Here is a 23,463-nt window from a genome sequence, read left to right as displayed (position 1 = left end):
CGGGGACCCGACGGGGCCGAGAAGGAGAGCGGACTCCCCGCGGCAGGCCGCGGTGAGCGGGGGCGCGCATCGGGGGTCCGCGCCCGGCCACCTCCGCGCACAGCCCCCGGCCGCCTTCCCCCGCCCGCCGCTGCCCGCTGCGTGACTCGAGCCTTCCTGGCCAAGTACGGGCTGTCCCTGGCCCAACCTCAGCCAGACGCGGGGGAGAGAGAGCAAGGGCTGGGAAGCGCCGGCGGGAAAGGAATTGGCCAGAGGAGAAGGGGAGGAGGAGGAGGATAGGGTCCCGGGCGGAGAGAAACCCCGGACCGATGGCGCGCGAGCGGAAGACTGCGTGCGGCCCGGGCCTTCGGAGGGTCTGCCCCGCCTTTCCCCATCCTTTAGTCCGAATGGAGGGGCAGTGGGGACACAAGCCTCAGGCCGGGTCCGGTTCCCCGCAAGACCCGCGGAAACCCACAAGCCCTGGGCGCAGCCGTCCAGGACCACCTGCTGCCGCGGCCGAACCCGCCGCAGTATTTATACCCAGGGAGCGAGCCCGCACGGCCAGGCGCGGGCGTGGAGGGGGGGGGGGGGGGAAGGGCCCGCGAGGCCCCGCCCCGTTCTATGCGGCCCCGCCCCCTGCCCTTCCCTCCACACTCGGGGCGCCGGGACCCCGACTCCGGCCCGGGTCCGCGGCCCGCTGCTGGGTGTGGGGATTGGCTGAAGGGCGGGCCTCCCTGCGGAAAGCGACGTCACGGCCGTTCCTGCAGTGTGAATGAATCAAAATGCCTGGGTGACCGCGGCCTCCCGGGCGGCCGGCACGCGAAGGGTGGAGGGGGAGGGGGAGAGCAGCGGGCGGGGGAAGGAGGAGGGGAAAAAAGCCAGAGCTGCAGCAACAGCGTCTCCTCAACCCGGGATGTGCACCTACCCCGGAGAGCGAGATCAAAGGGATTTGAAACAGACTGAGGACTGGCGGGGGGAGGGGGCCAGCCAGCCTGTGGAATCCTCCCGGAGAGGCGGAGGGTCTGGCTTCCACCGTGACTTCGGCGGCCTGGTTGGGTTTTGTATTATTATTTTCAAATTTCCGAATCCAGCTTAAGCGAGAGAGATCTCCGTAGACTGCGACTCCCTGGCTCTCGCTCCAAGATGATGCAGAGCGCAGCTGTCCCCGCGGAGGGGGCTGTCAAGGGGCTCCCGGAGATGCTTGGTGTGCCGATGCAACGTAAGACACCCCCCTTTCTCGCGGATTTAATTTGATAACAAGACAGCCAGCAGGCTTGGCCGGTACGGGGCGGGTCGGACGCTGCGTGTAGCCTGGACTGGAGGGGCCGGGCGGGGCGAGGGGCCGCCGGCCCCGGTGCAGAGGCGGTCACAGGGCAGGGGCACTGGCCAGAGTGCGTTTAAAGGGCCCGGCTCTTGGCTTTTGGGGCCGAAAGTGAAAGCCCCCCGATAGTGCTCGAGGCCAGCCGTGGGTACCGAATCTCGCAGCTCCAGCCCATTGCTTTTCTAGGAGCGCTGGGAGAGTGCTGTTTGGGGACTCCATGGGAAGGAGCTGAAGGCCAGGCCTGAGGGCTGGGGTGGTCTCTGTAAATCATCCTCCTTCCCGGGGTGACGGTCAAAGCTCGAAGTACCGGCTGTACAACTTCACCCCAGCTGGCGGGAAGTTGGAGAGCGCGTCCCCCGCCCCCGGGGCTGGCGGCGCAGAAGCCCAGGCCACACGCTCTGTCCCCGCGCGCTGGGCGTGCGCGCCTGGTGCGTCCTCAGCCGCTGCTGCCGGCGGCGCCTGCAGCCTGCGCCTCCGGGGATTGCCTGCTCCCAGTGAAGTCGACTCGCCATGTTCCAGCTAGCCGAGGAATGCAGGGGAGGGAGAAGCACCGGGACGAAGTTGTGAACTCGTCTTTGCGCACAGCCTTTGAGCACACGAGGACACAATCTCAGGATGGCTTAGACTCGGAAGGGGAGAGACTAGGTGTTTGGGCGTTTTGCTCGCCCACCCACTTTCTTTCCCGCGCCCGAAACTAGCAAGACCGAGGGAGCTCGGGGCGTGTTTATCCCCAGGTCTCTGTGTGTGTGTTTGGGTTTGCGCGCTCAGGCATTTTCCCGGAGGGAAGCTATCTATGTCCCTCACTCCCAAACGGAGTCTTCGATGGAGAATATATGCAGAGGTCGGAGCAGTTCCCGGGGCATCGCGCGCGCACGGCGGGCTCCTAGCGAGTCCTGCTCTGCAGGCTGGAGGGCTCTGCGTAACACCCCTGGGCACCGTGGAGAGGGAAAGGTTCCTTCACTCCGTTTGCCAAGGGGCTTTGCTTCCGCCCGCGATTTCTTTAGTGGAGCGGTAGCTACGTTCTCGAGGTTTATTTTAAGTAAATAAAATAATGGTGTCTACCTACGAACTAGGGCGCACGGCTGCGCCCTCCTGCGCCCTAGCTCTCCACCGCAGGGATTCTGCTTGGACCATATCTCAAAGGGCAGGGTGGCGAGCGTACGTCCTGGGCTTCCCTGGGAAGTTTTTAAGAAGGAACTAGAAGGGGATAGCTTCGCCCAAACCGATTTAGGTTGTTTTTTGGCTATATCCTGCAGTTATCCATTGTCTTTTCCTGTCAACTGTTGGCAAACAGTTCCACGTCGGCACCGCGTCTTGGGAAGTTTACTGCTGACCTAGATGTATCTGTAGAAGGCATTGGGGGTTCGCTGCTGCCCTTGCTGCCCCCACCCCACCACGCGCAAGGAGTGGGTTCTCAGCCCCTGCACAAACAGAACCACAGAAGCTGGCAAAGGAGCTCCAAGTCCTTAAGCCGATTGTAGCTCTGCGTGAGTGAGGGGAGTGTGTGAGTGGGCAGAAGGCATGTGTGTGACTCATGTCCTTGTTACCTGGTAAGTCTGTGCTTTAATAGTTGTGGTCCTTAGGTGGACTGTCAGGACCGCAAAGAAGGAAGGGTGGGGGAAGACTGCTCTGACAGCCTTTTTCCAGGATGCTCCGCGCACACTCTTAGATTGTCTCACTTTTTGTTTCTCTTACTCAGAGACAACTTTGATTTCCACCTCAAAAACTCAATTTCCTAAAATGCCTAGAGCTTGCTTTCAGAGCTACAGTTCACCAGGGCTCGAGTTGGGGTTCCAACCACAGAAAACTCTGTGAGGCAGAACAGGACTCTGGTCCCCTGCACCCAGCAGAGGCAATGCCCAACCAGGAGAGGTTGGTCTGCCCTTCCTTTTGTCTTGTCTTGGTTCTGTGGTCTGGGTTGCAGGGGGCAATGGTCAAAAATGAGGGGCCCAATCCAGGAAGATTTAGGAGTCCAGCTTTTTTTTTTTTTTCCCCCTTTGGGGATGTGCATGGAACATACCTGCTTCCAGCAGATGCGGCTTCTGGCCATTAAGCTGTTGGTGCTGGGAACTGGGCATAGATGGGGCGTGGTCCCCTCACACACATAGACACCGCCATTCTCTTTTATGGGGCAGGAGGCCCACTGGCCTAAGAACTCTGGGTGGGGTGGGGGTTGGGGGCATGCCCTTGGGCCTCAGGGGAGAAGGGTCATCCCAGGTCTGTGAGTGTTTAAACCTTGGGGGAGAGGAGAGAACAGAAAGGCTCTCCCTCAAGGGTTCTTCCAACCCCACAACTGGAAGGTTTGGGTTGTCCCCCCACCCCCAGCCGGACATACACAGACACATATTCATTTCTTCACTCGGAGCCACCACAGATGGAGCACTTCAGAGCACAGATGTGGGGATCCCCCATCCTGGGTCCTTCTGGTGCCCTGGCCTCATAGGGGCATTTTAGGGATTTGAATCCAGTTTGCTTCACCTGCAGTCGGAATATTCTTTTGGGCTTGGCTGAGTTACACTCCCTTATGGAAAACATTACCAAGTAGTGTAAGAAATTCTCTCTTGGCCTTCTTGCTTGCTCTTTGCCCATCCCCCCCACCCCCCACCCCCCCCACCTCCCCCCCCAATCCTGGGCGGACTTGTTAGTGTGGTTGACCCCCTCCTGCTTCCCTGAGGTGGGGTTACAGGGCTGGTAAGAGCATCGCCAATTCGACAGCGACACGGGCAGCCCAATGGGGCCCACACCAGGCTCAGACTTTTCGAGAGGTGCTTGAGGATCTTCATCTGATTGAGGGGCATCAGCGTGGGGCAAGAAAACTCGGGAAGAATGGAGCGAGAGGAGTCAGGGAGTGATCCCGGAGCGACCTGGGGTAGAGAAGTGGAGCCCCACCACCTTAAATCTTCCCCGGGTTGCCGTGCATCCCGGCTTCTGCCTCTGGGGTCAGTGTTTTCTAAGGAACTCAACCCCCCCTCTCCTTACTCTGGGTGGCAGCTGGGCTGTTAGTAGGAGGCTGCACCCTCGAGGTCACGTCCAGCACGGCCCAGGTCACATCCAGCATTGTCCGGAGGGCCCTTTTGAAAAATTTGGGTGTTCCCCTCCCCCCAGCCAGGTGGATAGGTTCAGAAAGGGACCCTGTTCTACGCTAGTGGATCCCAGCTACTTGGCCCACACTTAGGGTCGCGGGTCTCTCAGGAATTCTGGGCACAAACTGCTAATGCCAAGGTCTTCCCCCTCCCTCCGGGCTGTAGAACGCCAAGGTCTGAATTCTCACAGCTCCCGACCTAGGGCGTGGGGGGGGGGGGGGCGGCGGGCAGCGTTGGATGCGGTGATCGCCTCCCGATCTTCCTCCGAACCTGTCTGCTCCCTGAAATCATGGGTTTCCACACGCATCCGGGCCCTGCTGGCCCCTCTTGCACGCCAAGACGCCGCGGAACAGTAAGGGACATACAGGGAGGTGGCGTTTTATCCACCCCTTGCCTTCGGTTTGGGCCTGTTTCCCACACAGTCTCCCAGGGCACCGAGCGAAAGGACAACGGCCCCCGACGGCCTCCGGATTGCTGACTGGAGAGCTGGCCCACCGGGCGGGAGGAAGGGGAAATCCTCCCGGTCCAGGCGCGGAGTGATAGATGGGTAACATTTCTGGGACATCTCCCATCCCACCCTTGTCTCCTAAAATATCTACTTCTTGCAGCTCTTGCGAACCCCGAAGCTGTGGGAAAAGGGTATTTGATTTTGTATTTGGTAGGATCTGGGTGAAGAACTTCTCTAGGACGCCCCACCACCCTTTCTTCCCTTCCAGGGCGCGTGGGGGAAATCTTGCAGCACCGATCGAGTCAGAATCCCCGCCCCCGAACCTCTCTTCTTTGCAGTCCATTTCTTAAGGGAAGGAATGGACTCCTTTCCCCGGGGCCAGGAGTTCTTTCAAACTCTGGAGCAGCGATTCGAGCTTCTTTCCAGTCCTGCCTTCCCTGGTGGTGCCGGAAAGAAAAACAAGAAAAAAATTTATTATATGATATATATCTCCATGTATTATATATATGGAGAGACAGAGAGATATTGATTGATTCAGATTCCGATACAGAAATTCAGACAGCAGCCCCGGGCACCACAAATCTTCCCCGCGTCAGAAAAAATATTGTCAGGCGTGAGCCAACTTTTAAAGGTCAGACGGGTGGCTGTCCCCGCCGGCAGATTCGGGCCTTTACGGGTTGGGGATTCAGATTCCCTAACCCCGGGGATCCCACCCCAGCCTCGGGCCAGAGCTTCGCACCGCCCAGAAGGGAATTTGGAGAAAGCCGGGTGACCACGGCGGCGCCTCGTTTTCGGAGGCGGGTGGCCGAGGACACCCGAGGGGCGAGCGGGCTCTGGCCTCCCGCGTTCCACCGTCTGGATCAGAGAGGACAGTGAAGGCGGAGGGGACCTCTCCTTGGCAGCGCGCGACCCCAGTGCGCTCAGGGATCGGAATTAACGATTTCACCCGGACAAGGAGCGGGCAGCCGGGGCGGGTGAGGGGCGAAGGTCTGCAATGAGCGGTCCCCAGTGTCCGGGGAAGATGGGAAGTCGGGACTGAGAAGAGGCAGCAGGACCTAACTCGAGTTGTTTCCTCGCTTGGAGGCAGTGCGGGCTCGTGGAAAACCAGCGCCAGGCGGGGCTGGGCGGGAGCGGCGTCCTCGGGTCTGGGAGCGCGACCTGCGTGACCCCGGCGCGACCAGGGCAGAGCTCCTCCGCCCCGCGGGTAGGCGCAAGCCTGGGTGGCCCAGGAAACTGGCGATACATTCCTTCAACAGGCGTTTGCCGCGCACCTGCGGGTGCTGTGCGCTCACCCGACGCTTGCCCTGGATGTTGGAGGGCTTGCTAGTGGAAGCCAGTGCGGACGGGATGGCCTTTCTGGGGGAGCCGGCTTTACGCGCGCCACGTCCCGCAGCCCGAGACAGAGGCCGTGGCTGCGAAGGGGGCAAGGAGCGGACGACCTCTGTCTCCACTGCGCGCCCCATTCGGCATTCCCGCGCCTTGGCCCTTTCAGTATCCAACCTTGCCGGGTCCGTTTCTCGGTTGACTATCCTGAGCGGGCCGGAGCGACCCGGGACTGGCCAAGCCCGCGACCCGGTACCCGCTCCCCTTTGGAGCGGTGGCAGGACTGCCCGCGGGGAAAGGCGCGGTAGGCGGGAGCGTCGACTGCGTGCCCAGCCGAGGGACCCCCGAAACCTCTCTTTCTCCCCATACTCATTTCTCAGCAAGCATTTGGGAAGACAAAACTAAACTCCAACCCCAGCGGCTCAAGCCTTTCCAGGACTTTAATCCTTGGAAAGGATTTTTTTTTTTTTTTTTTTTTTTCCTATTTGGGGAGCGGCTCCTCCAGCACGGATCCTGGAGGCAGCCAGCGGGTCCGCGAGGTCCGGGCACCCAGAGCGCCGTGCCCGCCTTCGAGCCTCGGCTCCGGGCCCTGTTCCCAGCACTTAGCGGACCTCGACGAGCCCTCGAAACGTGGCGGGCTCAAGGGAGATGAGGCCTCTACCTGGGCAGCTGATGAAGTAAATTAAATTCGACCTGGAGGTGTAGTTGGTGCCACAGTGTGTCGGGAAAGGCGCAAGGGCGCCGGCCGCAGGCTGCACCTGCCTTTCGGAGGAAGCCGCAGCGGGCGGGAGCCCAGCGCGGGCTTCAGTCTGGGGCCCTCAGAGGTTGGCTTCATCCAGGACGGGACTTTTGTTGTTGTTGTCGTTTTTAGACGGCAGAGTGAATATCCTTTCAAGGGATCTGAAGGGTGAAACTAATCAGGAAGGAGAGGAATTATTAGCCAAGCCGGGACGGGATAAAACCGGGAACTACAGGAAGTTGAAGGAAGACCAAATGCTAGGTGTACCTTCCTCTAGACACGCCAGAAACAAAGCGGAGGTGGGGGGGGGGGTTAAGGCAAGAATGTTGTCTGAGTGCTCTGGGGATTAGACCAACGCGAGTCCTCAAGCCGGCTTGGAGACCGCCTACAGCCCTGAAAATACCACGGTCCGTTTTTTAAAAATCGAGTCCTCCTGGAGGTGAGGTGGGGGTCGAGGGAAGCAGGGAGACGGCAAAACAATTTCTTTCCAGTGAGTAGACAAAACACGGCCCACGGGGGGCGTCTTCGGTTCTGAACACTGACCTGCTGACCCCCGCTGACCAGGTGTAGACAGCCTCAAGTCCTAATATTCCCATTGTCCTAACTTCCCATTTGCCTCGGATTTCATGCCCATTCACTGTGTGCTACAGTCAATTAGTGAGTACTTAGCACCGCATTAGCAGGCAGAACCCAGAGGGACACCCTTGCTGAGGAGGCAGCTCTGGAGGAAGAGGAGGAGGGTTGCACCTGCAATTGTCCAGGGGATGGAAAATTAGTTAACAGAGACTAACCTTTCCCTCCGGTTGTTAAAGACTGCTTTGAGCCTCTTGTTTTGGTCAGCAAGGATGGATATTTGGTGGATTTCTCTGGCTGGGAAACTAGTCTCCTCCAAATTGAAGAGTTGTGGTTGGGGAGGGTTGGTGGCCTTCGATGGAGGGTCCTTGTATCATTTAGGGAAATTTATCAGGATTAGAGCCGAGAAGCTTCGGAATGCATAGAAACTCGGAACCAGTTTAGCTGTTGACAGGGTGAAAGGAATAATACCACCTACTTTGGGAAGCAAGGTTGGAAACAGACGGACCAGCAGTTTGCGGTGGTAGAACCAGACACTGGGGTTGGAGATGGTGGGGGCGGGAGGGGGGAGGGTTCAAGTTTACTTTTGTAATGATTTTCTGCCTTTTTTTCCCTCTTAGAATGAGTGTTAACAAGGCCCACGGCACAGATGTGAGCAAACAAACAGGGTCTACTGCTTTTAGTAAAATCCCATCGTGGCTTACATGTCTGCCTTCATTCTCATTCTCTTTCTCTTCTTCCTTTCTTCCCTTCCCCAGTTCTTCCTTCCTTCTTTTGTGAGGTCTCTGGTACGCGCATGAATTCACAGCACAGGGGGTTTGTTGGGGGTTGACTCTCTGACCGGCTGCAGGGTGGTGGGATCCCTTACCTTCTTTTTCGTAGTGTTTGGAGGCAGGGTAGTTTCTGGGTCCAGAGCCAAAGCCTCCTTGCAGCTGGGCTATTGTTGTTTGTGGTAGGGAAAAGTCACCTGAAACAGAGGCTGCTGTGAGATGAGATTTTGCCTTTTTTCAGGTCCTAAGCTCTATAGGAGCCCTGATCAAAATGGAGCACAAATCAACCATTGTGAGGCACTACTGTTGGAAGTAAGTGGACAGGTTGGGTTTAATTGGCAAAATTAGAATTGATTCTCCCTTGGAAAATGTACTTCGGGTGAACTGTATGAACGGCGGATTGGAAAATCATCTTGGGAGGCAAATCTAAATCCTGTTGTTATTTTGGTGGATTTCTTTTCTCAGATTTCCTCGCCCTCCCCCCTGCCCTCCCTCCGACAGTCTGGGGCTAGCCACAGATGTTTTACTGTGGTATCTCACCCCCAAATGCCTTTAAAGTATAATTTACTTTAATTATAATGTTAGAGGGTTAAGGGATTGGTTCTGGGAATGGCTTAACAGAGACAAAACTTGCAGCCAAATTAATTGAAAGTTTCTTGTTATGAGGGAGAGATTGCCAAACATATGGAATACCGCTCCGGAATGAGACATCAGAAAAATACATTGTGGAGATTTAGCAGTGACTAAATGTGAAGATGGAGTGGAAATAGAGATGTGCCTACAGCGTTTCCGTAGACTGCCAGTCATGGTTTAATGGGCTTTTTCTGTTTTATTTGCAATTACTGAGAATATCCAATATCCTACTGAAGAATATTATTTCTGTGTCAATATCTAATTTAGAACATAATCCCACACCTGCAGATACATATCTACATTATGTATTTTATTTACTACAGGACTGCTTCTATTAAACTGTGATCCACATTCAGCCTTAAAATGGTAACATCGAGATTGTCTCCAGGATACTTCTTGAATCTGATGTTTATATATTGGAGAGGTTACTGTTCTCTGAGCTGCCTGAGCAGAAAAAGAACAAAAGAGGTAGTCAAAGGGACCCCAAGCCACCAAAGGAAACAAATAGGACCTGGGTGGGGGAAGGATTTTGAAGGAGGAGTGGAGGGAAAAAACATTAGGTATGATCATTTCTGATATGAGAAGGCTTTTTTGACTTTTTTCTAGTTGTTAGTCATTTGTACACACACACACACACACACACACACACGGAAAAACTAGAAATGAGATGAACCATTTGAAGGTTGATGTATTTTTTAAGTATATAAGCAAATATAATTCTAATACAGAATATGATTTACCTTAAGTGCAATACCAGGTTTTTTTTTTTTATTAAGGTTTTCTCAGGATTGTTGTGGCTCTAAGTTCACCACCATCACAAAATACTACAATGTCCAATGCACCTTTGCTTCTTAAGTTTTGAAGAATTAATATTGGAATTTTATGCTTCAGTTGTGTTGTTTATGAGATAATTCTTACTAAGTTATGAAGAAATGTATAAAATATTTGGGAAATTTATGTTATGGTCTCTTTAACATGCATGGGTTCAGAATAGGGGAAAATATGAAAAAAAAAGGAAGCTATAAATTGTTCAGTAAAAACAAATAGTCCTTAATAGGAGGATGGGAAATAAAGAGCCAGGACGGAAGGGGGGGTTGGGGAGCCCAGACACACAGAGTCATGATTTGTCATATAAAACTGCATCCTGGACCTCCTGTTCGAGGACTGCATAGATGAATTAATCCTCGGTTCCTTCCACCACAATTGTCAGGTGATTTAAAAGGGGAGATGGGACCAGAAAACAGGATTCTCCTGTCAGTGGTGGTGGTGGCAACTTTGAATTGAAAAGCTTTATTTTTGAAATGTGTGTCCAGTACTAGAACTTTTAATTAATTTAATTTTAACTCTACCACTGTTAGAATTCTTAGAGTTGGAGATTCCAGAAGCTGGCCTTGAGTTTTGGCAGGCATGGTCCCATGCCTGGTATGTCCTGTGTCATATGTCGATACACTTTAGAATTAGTCATTCCCAGACTAAATCAATAAGCCCCCACAGAGCGGACTTTCCCTAACCTGCCTTTTAAAAACCATCTTCCTTCTTACTCTGGGAACCTTAGATAATGGGCAGCAATGTTTACCATTCATTGACTGTTGTTTTCTCCCCCTTATATGTGGGGAAGGAATGGAGAATTCTAAGAAAAACAATATTTTTGCACAGTATTTCACTTGTATGTGTGTTTCCTTTAAGTCCCATTTGGCTTCTTTTTTTCAGTTTTAAGTCAGTAAAGAAACTTAACAAATATAAACAAAATCATGTATTTTTGGAAACATATATCGGCCAAATGTTATTTAAGATGAGCTCAAAAACCACTCACTTCTGGAGTTTGGAGCAAAAGGGTTTGGAGCGAAAGCCACTGGCTTTTGTGTTAGAAGCCTTGGTCTTCAGTCAGCTCCAGAACCTGTCCCAGACGAAAAGAAGCCTCTAGCCTCAGTTTGTGTCCCCACAGTTTTTGTCCCCAGCTGTGTCCCTTTAGGGAAGCTCTTTCAAGTGTAGATGCTCACTTTTACTGGGTTTCTGGGAAGAGTAAATGCGCAAGCAGATTTGCAAGTACTTGACAAAGTTCAGAGCTGGGGCAGTCTTAAAGACCAGGATGTTCCCAACTGGCAGATGGTGCTGCCCTCACTGGCTGGAGTGCTCCTGGGTGTCCCAAGAGGGGCCGAGACTACTGGGAGTGTCCCGGGATCTGCGGACCGGGAGCCCCAGAAGCGTCTCCCACAGACGCTGGCCCCCTATCCTGAAAGAAGCCGGGGACACCTTGGCGTGAGCATGAAGGTGTTAAGTCAGATTGTGAGACAAAAAGAGGGACTCTGTCCAAAGGGCAGTCAGAAAGTCTCGTGGGACTCCAAGGTGGAACATCAAAGTCCAAATTTTAAGAAATATTAATCTGATCTGGGGGCATGGTTAAACGAACAACATTATTCCTAATAGCACACAATAAATTAGTTTTAAAATATTAAGATATTCATCAGCATTATGGTTCCAATAGAACTATCTGAAATTCCAATTCATTTTCCCAGAAAGATGCACTTTCTTCAATACATTTTAGAAGTTATTGTCAAGTGTGGTTTTCTAGCCTTAGTCTCTTTGGTGGAAAAAATGTTTTTCCTCGCCTTGTTGTTCTTTCGTGATGAGAGATAGAAAACACCATTTTTCAAAGAATTAAAATCGATCAAACAAACACACGCAAACCGTCTCCAAAATGTTTCAGGGTGGCCCCTGGTTCCTTGAGAGCAGTTTCTTGGAAATGAAGAAACGTGAGTGGGGAATAAAAATGCACAATACTTTTTATATGTCATGGGGAGGGGGAGTTGCAGGGGGGCAATTTGGTCCACCACAGACCACATCAGGCCTTTCGACTGACCTCCCCTACTTCCCAGTTTTCTAAAACTTCACTAAGGGAGGAATTTGGGGATTTAAAATGGAATCCATCTTCGGATGGGCCACTCTGAAAAATAAGCCCGTCATGCCCATGCCACAGGACTTTAGGTGATTTGAGGGCTGGGCATCATGTTATGGGTTTTATAAGCTCCCTTCATGAAGAAGTAGATTAAGGTTATGGGCAAAGAAAAGGTTTTTAGCCATTTCTTATCCAATAAGAAATAGTCGCTTTTCCATTGGGGATTTAGATATCTCCAAGAAAAATACTCGAATCCTCAGTTGTTAATTTGAACTCAATCCACTCTTACCTGCATATGTTACGGCAGAAGTGGAGTGAGCTCAGCTGGTTGGGGGTCCTAGCCTCCCTGTTCTCACCACTGACATATGGGGAGGGCACCAAGGTCTGGCAAATTTGCCCTCATGTTATGGAGAAGGGAGTCTGCCAGGTTTCTTTATGCCAAATAGACTTAACCTTGTAATGTTGCATTATCTGCTATTTATACTCTGAGATTATGTTGATTAGAAAGGGGTATACATCTTCCAGATGCTTTAGAACTAAGGGGATGGAGGAGAGTTTTGAGTGTTTTGTGTGTGGGGAGGGTACTGATGGAAGGGGAGATTATATTGAGAAATAATGAAACATGAAATAATTTTAATGTACTTTAAGTGTATAAATTCATCTTGTTGGCAACTGGCCATGGGAGAATGGAAAAGGGAGCTGCCATTGAGCTTGGACAATGGTATTATGGGGCCAGGTGTTTTATACTCATTCTCTGATGTGATCACACAGCAACCCTGAGAGACTGTGTTATCATCTCTGTTTTCCAGGTCAGGAAACTGGGGCTCAAAGACTGTAAACAGTTTGTCCAAGATCATATATATGGTAGACTCCGATCGGAACCCGGGTCTAGCAGACTGTGATCTGGGATTTATTATAAACAGTTTGGCAGACCCAAAGATTTGAAGATCTAAACTCCAAGCAGAACTGAAAACTTTCAAATTCTCCCAAGAGTTTTCTAAAAGAATAGTTGAACAAAACGTTTCCACTTCGCCCTAGCTTCCTGTATCACTCAATGCCCGCTTTCCTCATGGCCTCGAGGTTGGACAGCTCCCTTATTCAGAGATGGCTTCCTTTCCATAGACAGAGCTCGACTTCGGAAGAATTGGCTTTTTTCCAGAATGGCGATGCCTCAGCCTGTGTGTGAGGAAGCATGTGTGCAGGTTTATGTGTATGTGTGACTCTGTGTAAGTACTGTGGTGTATGTGTGCTTGTGTACCCGCCAGTGTGTGTGTTAAAAGTGTGTGTCTAAGTATATGCAACGATGTGTATGTCTGTGCGTCTATGTGAATGTGGTATGTGTGAGTGCCTTTGTGTATGTCTCAGGGTGTATCTTTGTTCATTTGTGGTTGTGTGTGTTTCTCTATGTGTGTTAGGGCGCATATGTGTGTTTGTGTCATGTGTGTCTGTACGTATACTGTTAAGTAGGTGCGAATGTGTGTATATCTGACTATGTGCTTATGTGTTTATGTGAGTGTGGGTGCAGGTCTCTGCATGGCGAGCAAGTGTGTCAAGGCAAGCCTGCTTGTCTATACATCTGCTCTGCCTGGGTTTAGGTCTGTGCTTTGAGCCATGTCACTCTGTAGGACTGACAGAAGATTCTGGGCCTCGCCGATGGGGAGTGTACTGTACTGTGTGATCCAGCATCTCCCCGGATTCCTTGGCTGTTCCACGGGCTTTGCTGTCTTTTCGTGACCAAGCTTCCTCTCCGCAGAGTCCCAGCAGAGAGCATCACCAAAGAACACTTGTGTGTGGATAAGATAAAAATTTTCATTTAAAATGAGATGACTCTTCATAATCAGGAACTGAGTTTATAGATTAAATTTTGTCTTAGTGACTCCAAGGGCCTGCTTAAATACCAGTTTTGAAGGTGGAATTTTGTGATGTCAAACACCGCATAAAAAGTACGTTGAATTTACTGGGGATTTGGAAATCTTCTGGCTCCTTGGAAATTTTGGTTACAACTTAATTTCTGGTACAAGACCTACATAATCTCTGTCCTGTTCAGGCTCTCTGAATTTAAAAATAATAATTTATTGTAGGTTTTAAAAAAGGCTCGTGTTGTTGCTCCTGGAAAAATTTCTAGATAGCTTACATTTCACACTAATCAAAATAATTACATGGAGTGCTGTCACCTGAAGTGTGGGATCTGAGTTCACAAGTCTCCACCCCCTCACAGGCAGGGATGAATCTGAACTTGACAGATGCCATCAACAAGCTGGCACCTTGCAGCTGGGTGGAGGGGATCAGCAGGACAGGGGCTCCTACTTCCCACCCTCGGGGCATTCGGTGTCCGTCCCATACAGCACATGCATCCTCTGTCCAAAGGATCTACATCTGTGCCTCAAACATTTCCATCTGCCCAATTGTTAAGAAGCAACAGAGGCCGGCGGCTCATCTACTCCCTTGTCACTGGACACAGAGCAGCTTTGAGATTACCTCTCTGCCTCCATTTCCCCTCCATAAAATGACAGGGTAGAGCCAGCCAGGTGAGGCATGTCCGGATCCCTCCCGCTCTCAGGTTGGGTTTAGCCAACCTTAAGCATAGGCTCCTGGTTCAAATCCCCGTCACCCCATTGTGGGACTTGGGGCACTTTGCTTCACCTCTCCAAGGCTCAGTTTTGTCATCTGTAAAATACCTTCCTCACCAATTTGTACAGATTATTGACGTAATCTACACCCAGGACCTGGCAGAGTTCACGACAGGCTCTTGATGTCTGGTTTTACCATTACGGGTATATTATGGATCTCTTAAATCATTTCTAGGTTACTTTCGTTTTTAAAAATGCCACTCCCCTCTCAAAATCTACATTGGCATACAGCGTGAGACGTTTTTTTGTTTTTGTTTTGTTTTCTTTTTTAACTTAAAAATCACCTGGGTTTGACCCTCACATTTTTGCCAAACTCGAGCACCCCAGTTTGGCCCCAAGGCCGCTGAGAACCCCCAGTTTGGGCAGCACAGATGGACTCAGCAGGGAGCATCCCTGCAAGCTGGAGGCTGAGATGGCTTGTCTGTCTGCTTTTAGTGTTGTTCCTAAACGTGATGTTGTCTCCGTTTCCAAGCCTCTAAAACTCCCCTGCCCGCCCTTCCCTGCATACATTAGCCTTAATGTATTCTCTCTTGAATACTCATCATATTAAGGCTCCCGGTAGATACCTAGCTCGAAATAAATTTTATGAGCACACATCCTCGCCCTCATCCCCATGCATTTGCGGTCGGCAGGAGAAATACAGCCGTATCTTTCCTGGAGGCAAGGCCAGACAACAATTAGGTGGGAATCGACGCCCTCTGGCCGCGGAGCCGGGCGGGGTGCGGGAGGGAGCCGGCGGGCGCACTCCCCGCGCCCAGAGGACGGTTCTCCGTCCGGGTTCTCCTAGGGTTCAATCGCGGGCACCGGCGGGGTACCCGGCCCTCGGACTCAGCCGTTCGCTCACACAAAGATGCCCCTAGGGGGCCGTGTCCCCGCGTCCCCGATGGCCCCGGGCGGCGGTGCTCAGCGGGCAGACGGTTGCACGCGGTCTGGGACCTGGGACGGGCTGGTGGGCACGGGTTCCTGCCGATCTGCAAGCCGCCTCCCTGCGCGAGGGGCTCGGTCTTCTCTCCCCTCGCGTGCAAAATGGTGCCCGAGCAGTGCTCCTCCACACACACACCGCCTTCCTCCAGCCCCTGGCTTGGCGTCTGCGGCGGCTCCGAATGCCAACGCGCGGGCTGGAGAAACCGCGCCCGCGCGCTGCGTGAGCGCCTTTGCACGAGTCGCCCCCCCTCCCCCACCCCTCGCAGGCTGGCCTTGTCACACGGCGGCGGGAGCCCCTGGTCATGCACCCCTCGCTCCTCAGTCTCCTCTCTGCTTATCCAGATGTCTCCACTGCTAAGGCCCCTGCTTCTGGTCCTCTTCCTGCTGCTCCAGGGACGCCAGTCCTGATGGTCCCGGAGAGAGGCAGGGGTGTCCTTGTAGTGGGAGGAGCACTACCTGTCTTGTGGACACAATCTGAGCCTCCACAGGAGCGTGGGGACATCTGTGCAGCGATTCTCGATCAATGAGATCAAGCGCATGAACGCGGGTCCCTAACTTTCCTTCCCCTCAGCCACACCAGCACCACACACAACACACACTTACTGCAATTATCTCCTAGTAACAGCAAACCTTTATTGAGCACCTACTGGATACTGGCCCTGTCCTACAGTATTGATTCACTTACTCTTCATAACAATCCTCCCAGGGACTTCTGTCATCATCACCCCCACCCCTCCTTGTTACAGATGAGAGAACCGGGCAGAGAGAGGCCAAGTAATTTGTGGAAGGTTAAAAAGCAGAGCCAGGGTTCAAACTCAGGCAGGCTGGCTCCAGAATCCATGGTCCCACCCTGTGTCCTACCCATCCCCCCCTTATTTGATGGAGATTCCTGTTGCTGTCCTGTGTGCTTAGTACCTTGGTGGGGACATCAGAACTGTTTGGTAAGTAACTTGGTAGCTGGTTGGTTGAACATTTTCTTTGTCAAAGAGGAAAACTTCAGAGATAGAGAAAAATGCCATATGCCCTGGGACAGGTAGCAAATGTCCAGACCCATGCATCTCTGTCTCATTGTGGTTCCTGTAGTTTCCGTGGGGCATTTTGGTGTGAGAATGGGGTCAAAGGGCAAGGCATCTAGTGGGTCTGACTTTCAGGCAAATGTTGGTAGCTGCTGAGGCCAGAAAGGGGAACAGACTGGGTTTGGGGGTTACTGTGCCCAACACTGACATCTGTGTGTCTGACACGGTGATGTCATTTAGTGAGTGTCCCCATAGCCTGTCTACAGGTTTGAGACACAAATGATTTAGAACTTGAGAGAGCTTTCTTTCTACATAGATGTGTTCAAACTTTGTCCCCTGTGCTTTGAGGCCAGTTCCCTTACATTAATACTTTTAAATTATATCACACCGACAAAGATGATATGAATCAAGAATGTAGGATTCCGGAGAGATTTGGTTTGTTGATATTTTGGAGTGCATGGGAGAAGCAGGTGAACTGTTTCGAAGTGAGCTTCTTAGAGAGGATTAGATCCAATATTTATGTAGTGATACATATCTGTGGAGCTACTCGTGTGTACCAGGGACTGTGCTAGGCGGCTGGGATACATAGCTGCAAAAGAAACATTATTCTGGCCCTGGGAGGATCTCCCCTCCTAATAGGAAACACTGGGTGCATTGGATTTCAGTTCCTACGTGCCTCATTGACCAGTGACCTTTGTGCAGTGCACAGCCTGCACAATTATACGTGGCAGCCCTAAGGGTCTGGGTTCTGTCCTTTCCCTCCAGTGGGACATGAATCGTGAAGAACAGGAAGGCATCCACACAGGGTCTGGTCCGGTTAGCTGTGCTGTGTGGAAGGCTCACTCTGCCTTTCTCTCCTCTCCCCACAGAGATCCCTCAGTGTGCCGGCTGCAACCAGCATATCCTGGACAAGTTCATCCTGAAGGTCCTGGACAGACACTGGCACAGCTCTTGCCTCAAGTGTGCAGACTGCCAGATGCAGCTGGCGGACAGGTGCTTCTCCAGGGCCGGGAGCGTCTACTGCAAGGAAGACTTCTTCAAGTAAGCCAGAACCCAGGGTGCAGCCTCCCTCCCATGCCCTGGTCTGTATCTGCCTCTCCCTGCTGGGGGTGGGGGAGAGAGCTGGCAGAGGGCTGGAGCCAAACTTCTGCAGGGGGGCCGACAAAGGATTCCGGCGAATCCTGAAGGGAATGCTCCTTCTTGGTGTTGGTTTCTTGGGCCACGTGGCTCTATCATTCCTGCCACTTTCAGGGTGACTGCTTTGAGTTTTGCACCTCGAATCTAGAGGAGTCTTCGTGGCTGCTTCAGGGCCCCAGAGGCTTGGAAGAGTTGCTCCTGGTCGAGGTCAAGCCAGGCTCTGTTAGTGTCATCGCTTTCAATGAAAACATGATGAAGAGGCAGTTTGATGTGACGGTTAAGAGCCCAGACCCTTGACTGGGTTTGAATCCCTTATTAGCTGTGCGCTCTTGGGCAACTTACCTAACTTCTCTCTGTCTCTGGTTACTTATCTATAAAATGTGGCTGCTAATCATAGTTCCTACCTCACTGTTATTAGCTTTGAATGGATCAATATGTGTAAAGTCCGTAGGACAGTACCTGACACCTGAGTGTTAGCTTTTAAGACTGTCCTCAATTCCTTCTGGGGTTGGATCCATCAGAAAAAGTCCTGCTGGTCACGGAGAGGGGACCTTCTAGAATTTATCTTCTGTGGCATTTCGTCTGGGGCTTCTCTTCCGGAACCCGTTTCCCGGGGCACTCAGGCTGGTGCCTCAGCTCACCTGGACCAGCTGGTGACAGCAAGACCAACAACAAGAGAAGGGATGTGTCCATCGGTGACGCGGAGCCCAGGGTGGGTGGCCCACGGGGGTGTGCTGAGGGGGACGGGGCTTCTGGGGAGGCTCACCAAAGCCTGGAAACACTTGGCACAAATGAGCCAGCCTCAGAGGGGCAGCATGCCTCCTTCAGAGGTCATGTATTCTGCACAAAGGGAGGGGACATGGGGACAAATGCCAGTCCTGGATCCAGGACATGTTTCTCCCAAATCCTGCCAAGGTTGAACTTCAGAGAACAGGTGATTTGAATTTCTGAGGATTCTCAAATTTCATTAGCCCAATACGAGTTGAAAAGCACATTAAAGGTGATCTTGGTTTCCACTGGGGCTTCCTCCAAGGCTTGTGCTCAGAAGGCAACACTCATTGTCGCCGTCACACTTGGGTCAAAAATGCACCGCTCTCTCCCTTGGTGTGCGTGTGAGCATGCTCACTCACACGTGCCTGTGTGTTCATGCCTGTGCCCGTATGCTGCCTGAGGGCAGGGGCAGTAGGCGCGCAGGCACATCCAACAGATTCCTGATGGCTCCGACTCAGGGCCGGGCCTCTGGCTCTCCCTCTAGGTCTTTTCTGTGCTCTCCGTCCTCCCGGTCTTCCTTTTGCTCTCTCACCTCTGAACCTTGCCTTGCTTCCTTCATTCTGGCATTTACACAGTTCTGCTCCCTCCTCCTACATCCTTCCCCGTGGGCAACCAGAGTCATTCGTTATTCATTTCTCAGTGACATCCGGGCCAAGCCCCACGGCAGCTCTTGTAGGCCCCGCACGGAGTGAATCTCATCACGTGTGTGTTCGTGTGCGTGAACGTTGTGTGCCTGTGTGCACCTGTGAAGGTGAATGTGTGAGCAAGGAGGGGCAAGAGGACACAGTAGGCGGGGCCTGGCCTTGGGGTCGGGTCAGCTGTCCCCGCTTCCAGGTTCTGTGCACCATCTTCCTGGTTGTCCATGTAACTTTGGGAAGCCTCAGTGAGCTCCCAGGGCATGGCCTTTTTAAAAAAATGTTTATTTAACTTTGAGAGAGACAGTGTGAGGGGAGGAGGGGCAGAGAGAGAGGGAGACACAGAATCCGAAGCAGGCTCCAAGCTGTCAGCACAGAGCCTGATGCGGAGCTCGAACTCACAAACCGCGAGTTCATGACCTGAGCCGAAGTCCGACGCTTAACCGACTGAGCCACCCAGGTGCCCCAGGGGCATGGCCTTCTTGCCCAGCTGGGGACAGGGTAGGTGCTGAGATGTCCCCGAGTTAGACCACTGGCTGGGGTGCAGGCAAAACCCATTAGGATCACGTCACAGGACTCTGTCACCAGAGAAGCTCCTTTGAGCGCCTGTCTGGGGTTTGGAACTTGACCTTGCCTGGCTGGCTCTGAGTGTTTGGGAAAGGGAAGTGGTCGCAGCTCAGGTGTAGGTTCGGGCTTGGGAGAAGTAGTGATGAGGAAAGATGGTCCCTTCAGAAGGGACCTGGGGTGCAGGCTGGGGGAGGAGTAGCATAGGCCTATGAGTCATAAGCCCAAGACCAGAAATAACAATGACAATTACTTGCTCAGGCCAGGGCACTGACCTCTTGCCTCTGTGGCATCCCCATGCCATGACCCTCATTTGGATCCTTCCAGGGCATTGTTCAGCAGTAACCTCATAACTCACCTCCCACTTCCTTGAGGCCACATGTCCCCCCACCACACTGGCATCCAACCTCACCACTGACCCCGGCCTCCAGCTCCTTCAGCAAGGCCCCCTCTGCCTACAGAACATTCCAGATGCATTGTGCTATCACAGCCTTCCACCCTGCCTCTCTTCTAGTCCTACCTCACTGCTTTCTTGGGTTCCCAATGCCCCCCAGCAGGGTGCCCCCTTTCCCAGGCAGGCCTTGACCCTGGCTATTGTATCCTCCAGGGATGATGTCTGTCCTCTGAAGGTCTCCCCCATTCTTCCATGGCCGTGAGTCCAGCTCTTCAGCGGACGAGCACCCTCAGTTGCCTTGTTTTTGCTCACTCCTCCCGCGCCTGTTTGATCTTTCTTGTTGGCATGAGGAAAGACTTATTAGGTATTATTTTTCTGTCCCCGGCATATGCACCTGGCCTTGTCTACAGACCATCACTGGGTTTGATCACATAGTGAATTTACAGCATGCTTGGTGACCAGTTTCTTCTGTCCCTCACATGACGTCCTGTGAATCCTGGAGGCCCAGGCTGCCTGGGAAATGCATAGGCCCATAATTCAGTCGCACTTACTTTCCTGGTTCCATAGGACTGCCCTGCTTCATAAAATGACCCACCCTCAGGGCTGGATCCTCTTGTGAAGTAGGGGAACAGGCCACAGATTCAGTGCTGAATCCAGGTCATTAATTCTGAGATGAAGTGCTGCGTGGAGAGAAATTTATTTTTGTTTTTAAGTTTTATTTATTTGGGGTGCCTGGGTGGCTCAGTCGATTAAGCATCCAACTTCGGCTCAGGTCGTGATCTCACAGTTGGTGAGTTCAGGCCCCGCGTCGGGCTCTGTGCTGACAGCTTGGAGTCTGGAGCCTGCTTCGGATTCTGTGTCTCCCTCTAGCTCTTCCCCCTCCCCTGCTGACATGATGTCTCTCTCTTTCTCAAAAATAAATAAACATTAAAAAAATTTTTTTTAAGTTTTATTTATTTATTTTGAGAAAGAGAGCGCACGTGAGTGGGGGAGGTGTAGAGAGAGAGAGGGAGAGCAAGAGAATCCCAAGCAGGCTCCATGCTGTCAGTGCAGAGCCCCACACAGGGCTCAATCCTACCAACTGTGAGATCATGACCTGAGCCAAAGTCAAGAGTCAGATGCTTAACCAACTGAGCCACCCAGGCCCCCTGTGTGGAGAGAAGTTAAAAGCTGAGGTGATTCTCCCCGCTGATAATGGAGATTGAAGATTGGGCCACTCTGAAGCCGCCCAGGGAAGACACTTGGATTCACCGGCAGTCAGGCCCCACATGGCTCTTGGGGACTGTGGCTGTTCGGTGCAGGAAGACACAGCCGCAGGTGCAATTTGGTATAGCAAGTCACAGTGCGAGGCGAGGACACTGAGGGAGTCAGTCCTCCAGGGTCAGACTGGCTTCACCCCTCTCCCACACCCCTGCCGGGGTCTTGGGATCCACTACCCACTTGGGGCTCAGGCTGTAACCTGGCTGCAGAGCCCGTGGTCCCCTCCTCATTATGGTTCATTAAACATCACCAGGCACCTGCTTTCAGATGGCACACAGGGTACCTGTGAGCAGAGAGAGAATACGAGGCAGGGCGGGAGGGGCAGAGCAGTTCCCGGAGCCCCAAGCCCCTTCCTGTCCTGCAGGAGGCTGCCAGAGTCACTTCCGGCAGCCTGGTGAGAGGGAAGGTCGGCGCCATGAGCTTGAATTCACCTGTCAGACCGCAGGATGCTCTCAGCTGCGGGATTTGGAAGAGGCCTGGTGGGAGCCAGGGAGACTCTCTACGCTCCTTGAAGAAAAAGAAAAAGGAAAGAAAAATCACTGCCCTTTTCAGATACCTGCCCCATAGCCCTGCTCAGAGGGACACTGACCTCACTGATCAGCATTGTGGTTCTAATTTTCAGGATCAATATTTTAAATCTTTTTGCCCATAACAAGGGGAAGGGCCACTGCTTTGCGTAACTCCAAGGGGTATCCTTTATCCTGCGTGAAGGTTTTCGAATCAAGACTGTCATGTGAAGAGTACCCTGCCGCAGGTATGTGATACCTCAGAAGTGGGGTGAGGTCAGCCTTCCATCAGCCTTCAGCCCACGAGATGTGATAATACTGGTGGCTGACAGCAGAGGGCGATGTTGATGTGTGCACAGACCAAGAAAGAAGTATTGTTGGAAGGTTGTACTCTGTGGTTGTTGCATTTTTCTCTTGGAGCTGTTGAATTCTCTCTTGCTCGGTAACATTGGCTGATCTTTACTGTTTGTTGTTTTTGCTTCCTGGGTCCTTGGCTGCCTTTCTCCACAGGAAATAAAAGTCTGAGACCGAGAGGAGAGGCACGGAGTTGACTAAACGCAGTGGTTCCGAGGCTATTGCAAATGAATCACAAGCTGAGGAGCCAACGGCTCTTTCTGTTGTATTTGCTAAGCAAGTCCTTTCTGGACTGTGTGTCCCGTACGTCCCGGGTCCCCATCTCCTTGCAAAGAGACCAGGGCCTGGGGAGGGCAGGAGTCTGGGAGTAGAGCTTCTGGGTCCCCTCCTCATCACTGACTGGGGCCTGGGAAGGGCTTGGCAACTCTCTTACTCTGAAGTGCAGTGAATAGCACAGGTTCTCTGATCCAGGAACTGGGTGCCCTTGGGCAGGTTCCTTAACATCTCTGAACTCCACTGTCCTCTTCAGAAAAAAATGGGAATGTTAGTGGTGCATGCTTTAGAAGACCTGGCACACAGGAGCATTTCACAAAAGGGAGTTATTTTATGAACAGAGAGGTTTAGTGAACCCAGATGGTGCTCGGTTGGATTCCCGTCCTGTCTCGTGCTAGCTGTTTGTCAGTAAACAAGTGACCGGGCCTTTCTGAACCTCACTGCCTTACTGTTAGAAGGCGCTCATTGTGGAGCCCAGAGTCGTGAGATGGGAAGGAAATAGCATGGAAACCTATGTCTAGCAGGATGCTGGCTGCTTTACCAGTGTCTCTGGGTTTCTGGCCCTGACGTGTGGCCACTTGACCTGCAGCCTTGGAGGGCCAGGCTGTCAGAGCCCTCCCTCAGGGCTAGGCCTGGGCTGGCTTCTCCTGGCCTCCTTCCTCCCCGCCCCCAGCCCTCAGCTTTGAGACCTTCCTGTTGAGGTGACATTTAACATCCTGCGGAGATGAGGGTAGCCTGGCAGAGCTCGGAGGGCACACTGCATTGTGCTGGGAATAAACCACAGGCTGAAGATGCCGTGGGGATTTACATGAAGATTTGGGAAACAAACCAGCAAGTACGACAGTGTGAAAACAAACAGGGCTACGGAATCAAAGAGAGAGCAGCACAGCTTTCGAGAACATTCCAGGCTTGTATCCCTGACTACCAGGGCTTTGTGCTCATACCCGCAGCAGGGAGCCTGGGGGAAGAGTTGGAGGCATTCTGAGAGTGACTGCCACTCCAGGGGGTTCCTGTCTAAACTTCTTGTGTCTCTGGGGGTGTCTGTCTGTCCCCGAGGCCTTCACCTGCCTGGCGGGCAGAGATGGTCACTTGTGGGGACCCAGTGGGATAGAAGGCCGCTTCACGACTTGTCAGTGGGGAGCTGTGTGGGCCACTGCCCCGCTTGGCCAGGCGCTTTGGTTCCTCACAGTGCCCCCTCCCCCAGCCAATCTCCAGCCAGGCTGCCGGCCAAGGG

The 23,463-nt window shown here is 52.6% G+C and overlaps 1 protein-coding gene across 1 annotated transcript in view; it reads left to right on the top strand.

Moving 5' to 3' along the window:
* Nucleotides 1-1,122: 1,122 nt before the first annotated feature.
* The window catches only part of LHX4 (LIM homeobox 4), a 41,675-nt gene continuing 19,334 nt past the window's right edge, over nt 1,123-23,463 (top strand). The window contains exons 1-2 of the mRNA XM_047841010.1: nt 1,123-1,198; nt 17,205-17,376. Coding sequence (XP_047696966.1) covers nt 1,123-1,198; nt 17,205-17,376 — 248 coding nt within the window. The remainder of the gene's footprint in view (nt 1,199-17,204; nt 17,377-23,463) is intronic.

This window comes from Prionailurus viverrinus, chromosome F1 (assembly GCF_022837055.1).
Source record: "Prionailurus viverrinus isolate Anna chromosome F1, UM_Priviv_1.0, whole genome shotgun sequence".
Classification (NCBI taxonomy): Eukaryota; Metazoa; Chordata; class Mammalia; order Carnivora; family Felidae; genus Prionailurus; species Prionailurus viverrinus.
Note: the sequence above shows the minus strand (reverse complement) of the source record. Positions and strands in the feature narration are given on the sequence as shown.